Here is an 18,069-nt window from a genome sequence, read left to right as displayed (position 1 = left end):
TGCCACTGAATCACAACAACTGTGTCTGTTTCTGTGGGGAAAAAAATATATAAAAAAAAAAACTTTTTTTTCCCATTGCATAGTAAAGAAAAACATACAAAATCGTGGCACACCTACCTTGGAGCCATTTTGGCATTTGGCACAGAATGAGTTTAATATTGATAACATAATATCCTTAATAATGTCCTTAATATTGACACTATAGGAATCTCCATATATGGGCATAAAACGTACGTTAATTTGTAATGCCAAGCAGGGCCTTGGTGAGTTAGGGCCTTGGTTTGATGCCTGTGGATCTCCATATATGGGCATAAGGGGGTACCCTAACATTCTCATTTTCGGCCTGGGATTTATGACATCAGAAATCTCCATGTATGGGCATAAAAGGTTTTTTCTTTTTCTGGGATTGACCATATATGGACTTTTATACCCTGAGAAATCTCGTAGCTTGTCTGACTGTACAGGAAGTGATGTCATGTGACATCCTTTTTATGCCCATATATGAGTCATTCTGTACCACATCACTGTGACTCATCACTCTGACATCACGCGACATCACTTCCTGTACCTGTATGCCAATATGATTAAACTAGTGTTGGGTAACCAGAGAGTGGGCACATGAGAACCAGGTAGACCTTTATGTTTTGGAAAATTGAGAGAAATAAAATATAGTTAGGTGGCCCAAAGACACAAATTAATATTGTGAAGGGAAAAATATGATTTAATATAGGAAAATACCCGTTTTAGCCAACTTTATAACCGAAAATACCTGATTTTTCCTCAGAAGTATAATGAGGTGTCCCGTATTTGAAACTCTGGGAATTGGCAACCCTAAGTCCGGATGCCCCCCGAGTGCCTTCCTAGTAGGAAGGTCCTCGATGCACGTCCCACTGGGAGGAGACCCCATGGCAGATCACTGGTTGAAAACCACTGTACTGGACTATTTCACCTTGGCCATGTGTGTGTCATAGACTGTATAAAAGATATGGACAAAGCGAAGCCATTGGTTTCTATGCAGCGAAAATTACACAATATGGGTCCTTGGCATGGGTGTTGCCATCATAGATTGTAAAGGCATCAGAGGATGCTATTGGCTGCCAACGGTCACGTGCAACCGCAGGGATACATGGGAGAATGTGGTCGGAGCCTCCCGAAATACAGCACATGAAGAAGAACACAGCCGGCTGCATAGATATATTAGTTGGCCACACCCCGCCCCCCAACTTTATCATCAATTTTAAAATAAATGGGACCTTATTTTCACAAAACGCATATCATCGTGATTGAAAGGCAATTTTTAACAAGCGATAGGAACCATAAAGTATTTATGAAAATGTTAATTAAGGTTAGAAAACAAAAGGGGAAAATGAATGGGGTCCAATGGAGAACAATTCTTTTTGCGATCGGCCGGGGGGGAAAACAGCGCAACTAGCGGCCAATCATAGGAAGTTTTAGTTCCGTATTGGGCTCATTTTAAATCGGCGGAACTATACCCCTGGTGTGTGTGTGTGTGTGTGTGTGTGCGTGTGTGTGTCTGTGTGTACCTGTGGTCTCGTGGGCGTGGTTATGGGCGTGGCCGTGGAAGGCGTTGAGCAGCGTCAGACTTCCGTCTGTCAGGGAGGAGGTGGGCGTGGCATACATGACTGTAGCGCCACCTAGTGGAGGGGAGGGGAGAGGAGAGGAGAGGAGTATATTATCCCATTTAGGCCTAGGATTATTGAATGCTTTAACTATAGAAAAATAGCAGATATACAAGCTCACAGCGTGGCACCGAGTGCCGCGCTGCGAGCTTGTAGATCTGCTATTTTTGAAAAAGTCGTGAAAATGTGTGCAAATCTTTGAATATATGTATTTTCAAAGCGAACGTTTGTAACTCAAGTTTTGCTTCTGGGTGGTCCCTGGAACTAAATATTTTGAGATGGGGGTCCGTGGCCAAATACATATCATTTTGAGGGTCCTTCACATGAAAAGGTTTGAGAACCACTGACATAGTATAGTCTCTCAAGAACAGACTAACTGAGCTCCAGTTAAGTGAAAAGGACCTTTTCTTTGACGATGGCTGGCCAGATTGCTGACATAGAAACACAGGTTTTTCAAAAAAAAATTGAAGAATTCAAAAGACAGAATCGAGTAGAAATTCAAATTTTCACGATCTTTCAAAAAATAGCAGATCTAAAAGCTCGCAGCGCGGCACTCGGTGTCTACATTCTCACACCATTCAGGGTGAGGCATAACACAGCCTGCTCTTTAAAGGAGTAGTTCACCCCCAAAATGACTTTTTTTCTATTGATTAGTCACGCCATGGAGACTAGAGTTCAATAATATTTTTTGTTTTTTGTCACATTCCTAAGACAAAAATTTGATTCGAGTAAATTTACCCCCATTGATTCCGGATGACATCCATTCCATTGACATCCAGAAACGAGTGGGGGTAAATCTATTGTTATCACATTTTTGTCTTAGGAATGTGACAAAAACCCAAAAATATTATTGAACTCTAGTCTCCATGGCGTGACTAATCAATAGAAAAAAAGTCATTTTGGGGGTGAACTACTCCTTTAAGGCAATGGCACCTGGCACGCTGATTGGTTGCTAGCGCAACGTGGGCGTAAAAATATGGCCCTGGCTTCTCTATCAGAACAATACATAAAGACTGAAGCTAAAAGCTTATCGGGGTGGTTTTGGTTTTGATGGATTGGGGGGCGGGGCTGTGATGTGGTTACCTGTGGAGGCGGAGCTATGGCCCAGCTCAGAGCTGTTCTGATTGGTCAAGGCGTGGCTGGTCTGTACCTGAATGGCCTGAAGGTGCTGCGTTCCACCTGCACACGCACATGCACACAAACAAACATACACACACACACGCACATGCACAGAAACAAACATACACGCACACACAAACACACACGTTTTGTGTCAAAATGATATTACACTTCATGTTTTTTTAAGGATAGCTTGTAGCTCATATCTTCCTAAACAAACTGTCACTTGGAATCCTACATATATAAGGAAGTGATATTACACTGATTGTACATCTGTTCTTGAGCTAATTCTTCATCCCCCAATATCATGAAGGCTAATTTGAACTTTGGGCGACACAAATAAGTCGGTGTGTCCGAAAACGTAGTTACTGCACTCTGCCTTTGTAGGGCAGCGTACTGAACTCGTTGCTGTGTATCTATATTTGCGGAGGTTAAACCTAGTGGCCATGAATGCACTCAAACGTGCCCTCCAGTAGTTATAGAACACGTTAAAGGTTAATTTTCACCGGTAGTGAGAGTAAAATGTACCATAAAATAATGATTTAAAAGAGTCTGACGGGAGCCCTTCCTTCCCTGTTGCTGGTTCAACCACGCCCCCAGGCATTACATGTTTTCATCACAGTTCTATTGTGAAAATAGCAGATGTACATGCTCACAACGCTCTGAGAATAGCAGATCTACATGCTCACAACGCTGTGAAAATAGCAGATCTACACACTCACAACGCTGTGAAAATAGCAGATCTACATGCTCACAACGCTGTGAGAATAGCAGATCTACATGCTCACAACGCTGTGAGAATAGCAGATCTACATGCTTAAAAGTCACTAGAAATGTACAGATAACCTACACTTAAACTGTATGTTGGTTAGTTTACTGTTGAGTGTGCCACATATTATCATCTGGGGACCCACCAAAATCATTTGGGGACCCCCCTGGTTGTCCCGACCCACAGGTTGAGAACCGTTGTCCTAGAACTCTCTCTGCCTCACATCGTAAACCAGGGTTTTCTCTTGGCAGATGAGTAAGCCTGGCTACAAGAGGTTATGAATCTATCCATCCATCCATCACAACTATCACAACCACAAACCAGGTTATGAATCTATCCATCCATCCATCACAACTATCACAGCTTCAAACAGGGTCGTGCTGGGCCCCTGATTCAGCCCGGGAAAATTACATGAGTTATATTTCGTCGTTGTCGGGTGGAAACATTGTATGTCCAAAACCGTTTGTTTTGTATTTATCATTTTAAAAATGATTTAAACTAGTGAAAACAGCCGATCTACAAGCACACAGTGCTTGTAGATCTGCTGTTTTCACTACTTTTGTGCAAACAGTTTAATTTTTACTTTTGTGCAAACAGTTTAATTTTTTCCTAATGGCCGGCCTGGACCGGCCGGGAATGAACCGGCCGTTCGGGAGTTGTCCCGCTTTTCCCAATGGCCAGCATGTCCCTGGCTTCAAACCAGGTTATCAACTATCCATCCATCAAAGCATCACGCCAGCTTTTACCTGCGAGGGAGACCGTGGCCGGCAGGCGCAGCAGTGTTGCATGCTGGGATGGCTGGTGGGCGGAGCCTGAGGGTACGGTGGCCTGTAAGGTCATGGTGGGAGGGGCCTGTAACTGACCTGTACACGCGCACACGCACACGCACACGCACACACACACACACACACACACACACACACACACACACACACACACACACAAAACCGTTAAGCGACTTTCAGACGGACCCCGGTAATTCATTTTCAATACATTTTTGGGACGCACAGAGAAGCTGCACGCGCGTGGTCGTTTGTGCACGTGCTCGCGGGTGGCAAGAGCTGTATTGAGGTCATCTTTGCATTTACTCGCGGAGCGATCCCCGCTGATGCAAGTGAGAACGCCCGCGGCAACCACCGTCCACCTGTAAGGCGCTTTACTTTTCAAGATTCAAATCCAAAAGCACCAAAAGTAGCAGATCTACAAGCTGGACACATTTTGAGCTTGCAGATCTGCTACTTGTCATGCTTTTTGTGTGATGCTGTAGTGTGATCAAGCAATTGCAGTTTCTGCATGAAGGGTGCTGTACAAATAAAGTGTATTATTATTATATTTAGTTTTAGTCATAGTCTTTTGAATAAAATGTAATTTAGTTTTAGTCATAATTTAGTCACCTGAACAGTTTTAGTTTTAGTCGACTAAATATCATAAGATGTATTGGCTGGCCTTGATGGCATCGTAATGACGGATTACATTACATTTGGTTGCGTGCTGAAAATAGACGATCTACAAGCTCACAACGCGTCGCAGTGCGACGCGTTGTAAACTTGTAGATCTGCTATTTTCAGCACGCAACACCTGAGAGCAACCAAACATAAAATGACTCTCTTCTCCACTAGTCCCTCCCTAACATTTTAGTCTAGTTTTTATTTTGTTGACGAAATTGTCAATATATTTAGACTTAGTTTTAGTCACCACAGCTTAGTTTTTATTTAGTTTTTATTTAGCCTTCGTCAGTGAAAAAACGCAGTCGACAAAAACATTTCGTCATAGTTTTAGTCGACGAAATCAACACTGGTTTGGGGCGATCGTTCCGATTACCTGAGCATCTGTCAAGTGTTTGGCAACAGAGCACAGTGCAGTACCTACAGTAGGCATATCTTTCCCCTTTACAACACTAACAGTACAGTACCTACAGTAGGCATACCTTTCCTCTTTACAACACTAACAGTACAGTACCTACAGTAGGCATATCTTTCCCCTTTACAACACTAACAGTACAGTACCTACAGTAGGCATATCTTTCCCCTTCACAACATTAACAGTACAGTACCTACAGTAGGCATATCTTTCCCCTTCACAACACTAACAGTACAGTAGGCATATCTTTCCCCTTTACAACACTAACAGTACCGTACCTACAGTAGGCATATCTTTCCCCTTCACAACACTAACAGTACAGTAGGCATATCTTTCCCCTACACTAACAGTACAGTACCTACAGTAGGCATATCTTTCCCCTACACTAACAGTACAGTACCTACAGTAGGCATATCTTTCCCCTTTACAACACTAACAGTACAGTACCTACAGTAGGCATATCTTTCCCCTTTACAACACTAACAGTACAGTACCTACAGTAGGCATATCTTTACCCTTTACAACACTAACAGTACAGTACCTACAGTAGGCATATCTTTCCCCTTTACAACACTAACAGTACAGTACCTACAGTAGGCATATCTTTCCCCTTCACAACATTAACAGTACAGTACCTACAGTAGGCATATCTTTCCCCTTCACAACACTAACAGTACAGTACCTACAGTAGGCATATCTTTCCCCTTTACAACACTAACAGTACAGTTCCTACAGTAGGCATATCTTTCCTCTTTACAACACTAACAGTACAGTACCTACAGTATGCATATCTTTCCCCTTTACAACACTAACAGTACAGTACCTACAGTAGGCATATCTTTCCCCTTTACAACACTAACAGTACAGTACCTACAGTAGGCATATCTTTCCCCTTTACAACACTAACAGTACAGTACCTACAGTAGGCATATCTTTCCCCTTCACAACACTAACAGTACAGTACCTACAGTAGGCATATCTTTCCCCTTTACAACACTAACAGTACAGTACCTACAGTAGGCATATCTTTCCCCTCCTCCACAACACTAACAGTACAGTACCTACAGTAGGCATATCTTTCCCCTTCACAACACTAACAGTACAGTAGGCATATCTTTCCCCTACACTAACAGTACAGTACCTACAGTAGGCATATCTTTCCCCTTTACAACACTAACAGTACAGTAGGCATATCTTTACCCTTTACAACACTAACTGTAGTACAGTACCTACAGTAGGCATATCTTTCCCCTTTACAACACTAACAGTACAGTACCTACAGTAGGCATATCTTTACCCTTTACAACACTAACAGTACAGTACCTACAGTAGGCATATCTTTCCCCTTTACAACACTAACAGTACAGTACCTACAGTAGGCATATCTTTCCCCTTCACAACATTAACAGTACAGTACCTACAGTAGGCATATCTTTCCCCTTCACAACACTAACAGTACAGTACCTACAGTAGGCATATCTTTCCCCTTTACAACACTAACAGTACCGTACCTACAGTAGGCATATCTTTCCCCTTCACAACACTAACAGTACAGTAGGCATATCTTTCCCCTACACTAACAGTACAGTACCTACAGTAGGCATATCTTTACCCTTTACAACACTAACAGTACAGTACCTACAGTAGGCATATCTTTACCCTTTACAACACTAACAGTACAGTACCTACAGTAGGCATATCTTTCCTCTTTACAACACTAACAGTACAGTACCTACAGTAGGCATATCTTTCCCCTTTACAACACTAACAGTACAGTACCTACAGTAGGCATATCTTTCCCCTTTACAACACTAACAGTACAGTACCTACAGTAGGTATATATTTCCCCTTTACAACACTAACAGTACAGTACCTACAGTAGGCATATCTTTCCCCTTTACAACACTAACAGTACAGTACCTACAGTAGGCATATCTTTACCCTTTACAACACTAACAGTACAGTACCTACAGTAGGCATATCTTTCCTCTTTACAACACTAACAGTACAGTACCTACAGTAGGCATATCTTTCCCCTTTACAACACTAACAGTACAGTACCTACAGTAGGCATATCTTTCCCCTTTACAACACTAACAGTACAGTACCTACAGTAGGTATATATTTCCCCTTTACAACACTAACAGTACAGTACCTACAGTAGGCATATCTTTCCCCTTTACAACACTAACAGTACAGTACCTACAGTAGGCATATCTTTCCCCTCCTCCACAACACTAACAGTACAGTACCTACAGTAGGCATATCTTTCCCCTTTACAACACTAACAGTACAGTACCTACAGTTGGCATATCTTTCCCCTTTACAACACTAACAGTACAGTACCTACAGTTGGCATATCTTTCCCCTACACTAACAGTACAGTACCTACAGTAGGCATATCTTTCCCCTTTACAACACTAACAGTACAGTACCTACAGTAGGCATATCTTTCCTCTTTACAACACTAACAGTACAGTACCTACAGTAGGCATATCTTTCCTCTTTACAACACTAACAGTACAGTACCTACAGTTGGCATATCTTTCCCCTTTACAACACTAACAGTACAGTACCTACAGTAGGCATATCTTTCCCCTTCACAACACTAACAGTACAGTACCTACAGTTGGCATATCTTTCCCCTTTACAACACTAACAGTACAGTACCTACAGTAGGCATATCTTTCCCCTCCTCCACAACACTAACAGTACAGTACCTACAGTAGGCATATCTTTCCCCTTTACAACACTAACAGTACAGTACCTACAGTTGGCATATCTTTCCCCTACACTAACAGTACAGTACCTACAGTTGGCATATCTTTCCCCTACACTAACAGTACAGTACCTACAGTAGGCATATCTTTCCCCTTTACAACACTAACAGTACAGTACCTACAGTAGGCATATCTTTCCCCTTTACAACACTAACAGTACAGTAGGCATATCTTTCCCCTTTACAACACTAACAGTACAGTAGGCATATCTTTCCCCTTTACAACACTAACAGTACAGTACCTACAGTAGGCATATCTTTCCCCTTTACAACACTAACAGTACAGTACCTACAGTAGGCATATCTTTCCCCTTTACAACACTAACAGTACAGTACCTACAGTAGGCATATCTTTCCCCTTTACAACACTAACAGTACCGTACCTACAGTAGGCATATCTTTCCCCTTTACAACACTAACAGTACAGTTCCTACAGTAGGCATATCTTTCCTCTTTACAACACTAACAGTACAGTACCTACAGTATGCATATCTTTCCCCTTTACAACACTAACAGTACAGTACCTACTAGTGATGCGCGGGCCGACCCGGTGCCCCCACCCGCCCGCCAACCCGCCCCGCAACCCGTGGGTGGGTCAAGGTGTTTCCGACTCAGTTGGCGGGCGGCGGGCGGGCGGGTTAGCACCACTCTATGCATAAAAAAATAAAATAAAATCACCTGTTCTTGTTTTGCCTTTTAAATTCTTAATATGAGTAATATAAGAATATACATGCTGCCTACTGCAGGTGGTATTAACCACACTACCTGTGTCATATCCTATAGTGGTATGATCCGTAGTTGTTCTGGGCTGGCGCGAAGTCACAGAGAGGGGGGAAAAGGAAGTGTGTGTGTGTGCGCGCAGCCGGCAAACAAATTAACATCATGGCAGAAGAAATCAGAGCGAAATTGCGAAGAGGAGAGGCTAAAATTGAACGCAAAACTGACGGTAAAAGTGATGTGTGGCAGAGGTTCGGACTGGTTGTCATGTCTGATGACACCGTTTCAGAGTATGCTGTTTGTTTGAAGTGTGAGGCGCTGTACAAGTATGAGAGCCATAAAACCGGGACAGCAAATTTGAAACGTCATTCATGCCCCGACGATCCCAAACCAGCAGATCCTAAACGAGCTCCAGGAGCTAATCAGTCCGTGATTGACTCGTTCGTTAGAAAAGTCATTGTTCCACTTGCAGCGAAATCCAAGCTTGTGGATAATTTTGTGGTGTGGTGCTGCTCTGATCTGCGGCCTTTTGACGTGGTGTCCGGAGACGGATTCAACAGTGTTGCACAAGGCCTAATTAACATTGGTGCACGATATGGAGCAGTGGAAGCCAACTCTGTCCTCCCACACAGGCAGACCATCTGCGACAGATCAAACAAAGAAGCTACACAACTAAGGGCTATCCTCTGTGAGTTAGTCAACAAAGCACTGCAATACGGAATAGCGATCACAACCGATATGTGGACAGACAGCTATAACATGAGAACATACACAGTGCTGACATGTCACTACATCACTGATGAGTGGAGGCTAGAGAGTCGAGTGCTTTGTACGGTGGAGTTTGATTCAACATTGAGGAAGACTGCGGTAAACATACACGACCAAATCGGCAAGGAGCTTCTAAAAGTTGGCATATCCGCTGAAGACTTGTCAAAGGTTGTATTTGTCAGTGATCAGGGTCCAAATATCAAAGCTGCGCTTAAGAACCATTCGTGGTTGCCCTGTTCCGCGCATGTAATCAATACTGTCCTGAAGCATACATTTGAGGACCGGGATGCGCCAGAATTCATGGCTGAGGTGACTGAACAAATAGATAAGTGCAAAAGCCTGGTTGCTTACCTGAAGAAGTCCGGTAGCACGCTGAACCTTCCATACGCTGTTTTACAAGAAAGCGAGACCAGATGGAACAGCAAGGCAGCAATGATTCACTCCGTTGCCAAACAACACAACGCTATCCTGGAATTGCTCAAGACAAAGGACCAAGAACACCGCATGGAAGGCATCCAGGTGGAGGTGCTTAACTCACTTGGAGAGTTCTTGTCCGAGTTTAAAGATGCATCTGAGGTTTTGGAGGGTGAATATTACCCAACGATTAACAGCGTCCTGCTGTGGTTCAATAAGCTGAAATCCCACTGCGCAGCTCACAGTGGGGATCCCTGCTACATGCAATACATCCGCAGGCGAGCAGGAGAAGTCTTAAAAAAGAAGTTCATCATCAGCCCCAAACACAAGATAGCCACTTTCCTCACTCCGCGTTTCAAGTCGTTGAAAATGCTCCCTCCAGATGAAAGGATGCTAGTCCACGCAGAGGTACGACAGCTGACAGCAGCGCTGGTACCAACCCTGCAGGCCCAGGCTTTAGACACTAGTACAGAAGGTGAGGTTCAATATAATTCCTTTATTAATCACGAATAAAATATCTAATTGCATTAATCACATAATCACTAATAATCACACTCGGATCTGACTGAGCTTGTGTTCATTCATTGTTTTATGTTATGCGCAGCTGCATGTGTTCAGTCAAATTGCTTTTTTATTATAGCCTTTTATTATCGCTACTGCGATTTTTCTCTCTTTTTAAAATGCTTTATTTTTTATTTATATTTCGTTTTAACCTATATGTTTTCTTATTAACAAAACACAATTCAAAAAAGATTCACGTTTAACTCATTGAATGCCATTTCAAGATGGCCCCCAAGTACCAGACTGCCACTATCCTAGATTTCTAGTGCACGGATCAATTTTTAGTGCACGGTTCGTGCACGCCCATGCACCATATATGCATCATATGTGTAGTACTTTTTAACAGCTTTCAAACAAAGAAATCCGCTTGGAAATCCGTTCAGGCATTCATGAGTTACAAGCCTTCAAAGTCAGACAAAACAGCCATTTTTGACATTTTGAAAGATGTGTTTGTTTGTTATGGGGCTACACATGCAATTTCACAATTGCGATCATGCCTAATACATTTGAGGCATTTTTAGAAATTCTTTTATAAAAAAAAAATTTGAAAAAAAAAAAAAAAACGCTATCCTGGAATTGCTCAAGACAAAGGACCAAGAACACCGCATGGAAGGCATCCAGGTGGAGGTGCTTAACTCACTTGGAGAGTTCTTGTCCGAGTTTAAAGATGCATCTGAGGTTTTGGAGGGTGAATATTACCCAACGATTAACAGCGTCCTGCTGTGGTTCAATAAGCTGAAATCCCACTGCGCAGCTCACAGTGGGGATCCCTGCTACATGCAATACATCCGCAGGCGAGCAGGAGAAGTCTTAAAAAAGAAGTTCATCATCAGCCCCAAACACAAGATAGCCACTTTCCTCACTCCGCGTTTCAAGTCGTTGAAAATGCTCCCTCCAGATGAAAGGATGCTAGTCCACGCAGAGGTACGACAGCTGACAGCAGCGCTGGTACCAACCCTGCAGGCCCAGGCTTTAGACACTAGTACAGAAGGTGAGGTTCAATATAATTCCTTTATTAATCACGAATAAAATATCTAATTGCATTAATCACATAATCACTAATAATCACACTCGGATCTGACTGAGCTTGTGTTCATTCATTGTTTTATGTTATGCGCAGCTGCATGTGTTCAGTCAAATTGCTTTTTTATTATAGCCTTTTATTATCGCTACTGCGATTTTTCTCTCTTTTTAAAATGCTTTATTTTTTATTTATATTTCGTTTTAACCTATATGTTTTCTTATTAACAAAACACAATTCAAAAAAGATTCACGTTTAACTCATTGAATGCCATTTCAAGATGGCCCCCAAGTACCAGACTGCCACTATCCTAGATTTCTAGTGCACGGATCAATTTTTAGTGCACGGTTCGTGCACGCCCATGCACCATATATGCATCATATGTGTAGTACTTTTTAACAGCTTTCAAACAAAGAAATCCGCTTGGAAATCCGTTCAGGCATTCATGAGTTACAAGCCTTCAAAGTCAGACAAAACAGCCATTTTTGACATTTTGAAAGATGTGTTTGTTTGTTATGGGGCTACACATGCAATTTCACAATTGCGATCATGCCTAATACATTTGAGGCATTTTTAGAAATTCTTTTATAAAAAAAAATTTTGAAAAAAAAAAAAATTTTTTTTCTTTTTTTTTCAAAATGGCTTCCAACTCGGGAAACTCGGGCTCTGGCAGCCTGGGACTACTGTAATAACTCGGGAAACTCGGGCCTTGGCAGTCAATGAGTTAACACAATTGAGCCTTTCTGGCCTCGTCAGAACCACTGATGGTGGAGCTTCGTGTTAAAACTTTATAGCAAGTGGCATGACTATACTAGCCTACTGCTAATTCATTTCATATTACTTTTTGTAGAACTAATCGGTGACCCAATCGATTCAAGCACTCCCGTGGATGTGGACGAGGATGCTTTCGAGGAAGGTAAATGCATCACGCATCCTGAATTTATATAGCCTATAACACTATATTATTTTAGGCTTTTCAAATTCATAAACAGTATGTTCCAGAAATAGATATGAGTGTGAACTCCAGGTTGTGATATAAAGTTATCTAAATAGCCAAATATGTTGTCCAGCCAGTCCAGGCCATTGTGATGACAGTTGTTTTGTTTTTTAATACCAGCGCTTGCAGTGAAAAGGCGGAGGTTGTTCGTGGAGTGGGAAGACACCCCAGACCTGATAGAGCCAGATGAAGTTGAACGTTATCTGCAGGCTCACTTCACCGCGAACCAGTGCGAGGACGATGCCATCCTTGAGTTCTGGCAGGATCAGCGTTTAACGTTCCCTCTCCTCTCCATGCTGGCTAGAGCGGTGCTGTGTGTTCCAGCATCAAGTGCATCTAGCGAGCGCAACTTCAGCTCGGCTGGTCGCGTGCTTGAAGCACGTCGAAATAGATTAAATCCGGGGACGGTAGATTCTATTCTCTTTATACACAGCGCTGCGCTGTCTGATAAAAGAAGGAAAGAATGGATCGAGGCAGAAAAAAAGAAGAAAGAAAAAAAGTAGGCCTTCTAGGCATAGCCTATGGTAGGCTATAGTATATATGCATTATTGCATGTAATACCGTTAAGGGTAGGGGAGCCGATATTGGTTAAAATGGGTTGATAAGATGTAAAGGAATACGCACAGTCGTACATTAATTTGGTTTGCCTCATTCATGCATGCAGGTTGTGTTGTCTTAATTCTTTCTGAAAAAGAATTGCTCATAAAATAATTAGGTCTGCTGCTTAGATTGCTGCTTATGCCTATTCATGTTCTATAGGCCTACAGGCCTATGGGGATAAACAAAAGTAAAGTTTATAGGCCTATTAATGCGACATCATCGCTGCACAAAATAAACGAATTCCTGCATGGTGTTTAAGGACCGAGCAAGGCCCTTTGATAATTTCATTTGTTTCAAAATATATAAGAATATTTTGTTCTCTACATTTCAGAGACGGTATGCTCGCTGTGTTTAGGCTACTTTGTCCTAGTCCTATTTAGAGAGAAATACATTTTGTTTGTCCGTTTGCTGTCAAATAAAGAACCCCATTTTGAACAACATGCTTGTTTATTTAGTTAATTACAATATTGTGCTACATAATAGACCTTTATGTAAAGACTTTGGGTATATTTAAAAGAGCGGTATATAAAGATAAGCTCTTGTGGTGATGATTAATATATTTTTTTAAAATGCGGGCCGCGGTGCGGGCGGATTCGTTGATTTGTATATTGTTCTGCGGGGCGGGCGCGGGCGGGTTACGTTTCGTGCGGGCTGTGGGTCGTGCGGGTTATGAAAAAAAGGTGACCCGCGCACCACTAGTACCTACAGTAGGCATATCTTTCCCCCTTTACAACACTAACAGTACAGTACCTACAGTAGGCATATCTTTCCCCTTTACAACACTAACAGTACAGTAGGCATATCTTTCCCCTTTACAACACTAACAGTACAGTAGGCATATCTTTCCCCTTTACAACACTAACAGTACAGTAGGCATATCTTTCCTCTTTACAACACTAACAGTACAGTACCTACAGTAGGCATATCTTTCCCCTTTACAACACTAACAGTACAGTACCTACAGTAGGCATATCTTTCCCCTTTACAACACTAACAGTACAGTACCTACAGTAGGCATATCTTTACCCTTTACAACACTAACAGTACAGTACCTACAGTAGGCATATCTTTCCCCTTTACAACACTAACAGTACAGTACCTACAGTAGGCATATCTTTACCCTTTACAACACTAACAGTACAGTACCTACAGTAGGCATATCTTTCCCCTTTACAACACTAACTGTAGTACAGTACCTACAGTAGGCATATCTTTCCCCTTCACAACACTAACAGTACAGTACCTACAGTAGGCATATCTTTGGCTACCATCTTGGCTGTCCAATCAGTGCTCCTTTCTGCCCGTGCATCACAACGTGGAGGTTTGGTTTCACGGTGCAGTCTGCCACTCTGCTCTCAGACGGGGCGTCTGGCATGTGATTTGACATCACCGATGTTGACGAGTAATACACACACTCTGTGTTGTGTTTTATCGTTAACCTTGACAAAATCATCGCACACGGTGCTGCCATTTCCAAGCCAGCTTTACGCACACGGCCAGACCATGCAGACATAGCCTGGCGGTGCCAGCCTCTATCACAAGAGAAGAGAGTCTGGGATTGCAGGGAGAGATTCCATTTCTGGGGGGGGGGCGGGCTGGCTAAAGCCTAAACAGAGCTCTTAATTGCTCCCTTTGAACTTCAAAGGGGTTTTGAACTGCGGTAACTGATTGAGCCAAGTGTCAATAGCTATAATACGACCTGTTTGATGTCTGTAATTAGAGTGGAGGGGGGAATGTGTTTGAATACACACAGACTCGCCTGATTGCTTGAATGGTTTTGAACCAGGCCACCTCCCACCACCTGCCCCAAGCCTACAGCCCTGATTGGCTAGCCCTTTCATCGGGCTGGTGGAAAATGCTTATTTAATGTGGAGGGCCAGACTTCACTACAACACCACTACCGCCAGGGGGTGGTGTTGAGTGCAGTCTGGTTTATTAACCAGGCAAATGCAGACATGCACTAACACAGACTCTATGACACAAACACACACCATTCCTCTCCCTTTTGGAAAACATTAACGTTTATAACGTTTTTTTTTAACCATAAGATTTTTTGTAAATGATTTTTCAATACATTTGAGTCGAGATGAGCCTGATTTGAAAATGGAAAATGTACTTTTTAGACAGACAGACCTGATGACATCAGAGTGAACCCCGCAGGCAACATGACTCCGGTGGTGGATGTGGTTGTTTTCAGCAGCGTGCCGTTGGTGGCCGAGGGGGTGGGGTTAGAGGCCGAGGGGGCGGAGCTCGTTGAGGTGACCTGCTGCCAGGAGGGGGCGGGGCCCAGGCTGTTGGAGGTGGAGCTTGCGTGCGGCGCGTTGCTCGACGTCGACTTGCTGCTCAACTCCTGGACGAGAAACACCTTATTATCATCATCATCATTATTGGGACCGTCAGGTCGCAGTTACTATCAAAACCTCCACCGGCTGTCAGTCAGTCTGTCAGTCACGTCACGTCACACTTTTCCCCTACTCATATCTCCGCCACCGTTGCCCCTATCCATGCCAAACTTTGCACACACACTCCTCGGCTGCCAAACCACAACCCCCACCCCTCATTCCTCACATGGCCCTCTTCTAGCGCCACCATCAGGCCGATTCCTGCAAAACACATTTTTGGACACTGCTCCTACAGATTTTGCCCTAAGATCACGCAAAGCTGTACACAGTATGTCTAAAGTCATGTCATAAACATGGATCCTATTTCCCATATTCCCTCCTGATTGCCTACCATTGCCTTCTAAATTTGTGTATGCGACTGTATGAGTGAAGCTTGTAACCTTCAGTCAGCTGTTCTCAGCGTGCAATGCCGTCCGTCACAGCGGCCGGGTGAAGTTAAATGTCTCGCTAGGAGCGTATATGTCACAGTTAGTTTGGGATTCAGTTAGATTGAGAACAGGAGCGCTCGTTTTTGGGCACAAGGTGGAGCAGGCAGTGCTTCCTTCGGGGAACTAAGAATAATTTGACTGAGGTTAGGGTTAGGGTTAGGTTTAGGCATAGTTTTACTGAGGTTAGGGTTAGGCATAGTTTTACTGAGGTTAGGATTAGGGTTAGGTTTAGGCATAGCTTTACTGAGGTTAGGGTTAGGTTTGGGGTTAGGTTTAGGGTTAGGTTTAGGTTTAGGCATAGTAGCATTTACCAGGTTAGCATTCACCAGCGTGGGTCTAATGCAGTCAAATGCTCTACCACTGAGACATGGGCTTCTTCCACATCCAGGTGAATTTCTTCCACATCCAGGTGAACAAAAACAAGTGCTCCTACCCCAATCTAACTGAGTTACCCAAACTAACTGTAACATATATACCACACTTCTCACCACAGTCACCAGCCAACAAAGAAAGAAGAGGTACGAATGAAATGAAACATGCACTGAGACTGAGCGCTCCCCAAAATAACACATTTGGGGAATTGATTACATGAAACAGTTGCACCTAAGCATGCAGTCTCAAATGTCTCTTTTTCTTCTTTATTTTTTCTTCAACTTTTGACTTTCCCTGATGGGAGTGGACTTAGTAATCAAGTCGATTGAATCGATTTGTTGATTTCTTGGTTAATGCCTTACCACCCACCTTGTTAGTTTTCATTTACCATGATAACCTTACCACCCACCTTGTTAGTTTTCATTTACCATGATAACCTTACCACCCACCTTGTTAGTTTTCATTTACCATGATAACCTTACCACCCACCTTGTTAGTTTTCATTTACCATGATAACCTTACCACCCACCTCGTTAGTTTTCATTTACCATGATAACCTTACCACCCACCTTGCTAGTTTTAATCATAGTAACCTTGCCACCCACCTTGCTAGTTTTAATCATAGTAACCTTGCCACCCACCTTGCTAGTTACCTTGCTAGTTTTAATCATAGTAACCTTGCCACCCACCTTGCTAGTTTTAATCATAGTAACCTTGCCACCCACCTTGCTAGTTACCTTGCTAGTTTTAATCATAGTAACCTTGCCACCCACCTTGCTAGTTTTAATCATAGTAACCTTGCCACCCACCTTGCTAGTTACCTTGCTAGTTTTAATCATAGTAACCTTGCCACCCACCTTGCTAGTTACCTTGCTAGTTTTAATCATAGTAACCTTGCCACCCACCTTGCTAGTTACCTTGCTAGTTTTAATCATAGTAACCTTGCCACCCACCTTGCTAGTTACCTTGCTAGTTTTAATCATAGTAACCTTGCCACCCACCTTGCTAGTTACCTTGCTAGTTTTAATCATAGTAACCTTGCCACCCACCTTGCTAGTTACCTTGCTAGTTTTAATCATAGTAACCTTGCCACCCACCTTGCTAGTTACCTTGCTAGTTTTAATCATAGTAACCTTGCCACCCACCTTGCTAGTTACCTTGCTAGTTTTAATCATAGTAACCTTGCCACCCACCTTGCTAGTTACCTTGCTAGTTTTAATCATAGTAACCTTGCCACCCACCTTGCTAGTTTTAATCATAGTAACCTTGCCACCCACCTTGCTAGTTACCTTGCTAGTTTTAATCATAGTAACCTTGCCACCCACCTTGCTAGTTACCTTGCTAGTTTTAATCATAGTAACCTTGCCACCCACCTTGCTAGTTACCTTGCTAGTTTTAATCATAGTAACCTTGCCACCCACCTTGCTAGTTACCTTGCTAGTTTTAATCATAGTAACCTTGCCACCCACCTTGCTAGTTACCTTGCTAGTTTTAATCATAGTAACCTTGCCACCCACCTTGCTAGTTACCTTGCTAGTTTTAATCATAGTAACCTTGCCACCCACCTTGCTAGTTTTAATCATAGTAACCTTGCCACCCACCTTGCTAGTTACCTTGCTAGT

General features: G+C 42.8%; 1 protein-coding gene across 1 annotated transcript in view; it reads right to left on the bottom strand.

The window, feature by feature from the left end:
• The window catches only part of LOC308281749 (serum response factor-like), a 54,097-nt gene that overhangs the window by 19,863 nt on the left and 16,165 nt on the right, over positions 1-18,069 (bottom strand). The window contains exons 5-8 of the mRNA XM_080722034.1: positions 15,379-15,595; positions 4,275-4,391; positions 2,724-2,819; positions 1,545-1,655 (exon numbers count right to left, since the gene is read on the bottom strand). Of these exons, the coding sequence (XP_080578160.1) occupies positions 1,545-1,655; positions 2,724-2,819; positions 4,275-4,391; positions 15,379-15,595 (541 nt within the window). The remainder of the gene's footprint in view (positions 1-1,544; positions 1,656-2,723; positions 2,820-4,274; positions 4,392-15,378; positions 15,596-18,069) is intronic.

Source organism: Nannobrachium achirus, assembly GCF_963921795.1.
Source record: "Nannobrachium achirus genome assembly, chromosome: 3".
Taxonomy (NCBI): Eukaryota; Metazoa; Chordata; class Actinopteri; order Myctophiformes; family Myctophidae; genus Nannobrachium; species Nannobrachium achirus.
Note: the sequence above shows the minus strand (reverse complement) of the source record. Positions and strands in the feature narration are given on the sequence as shown.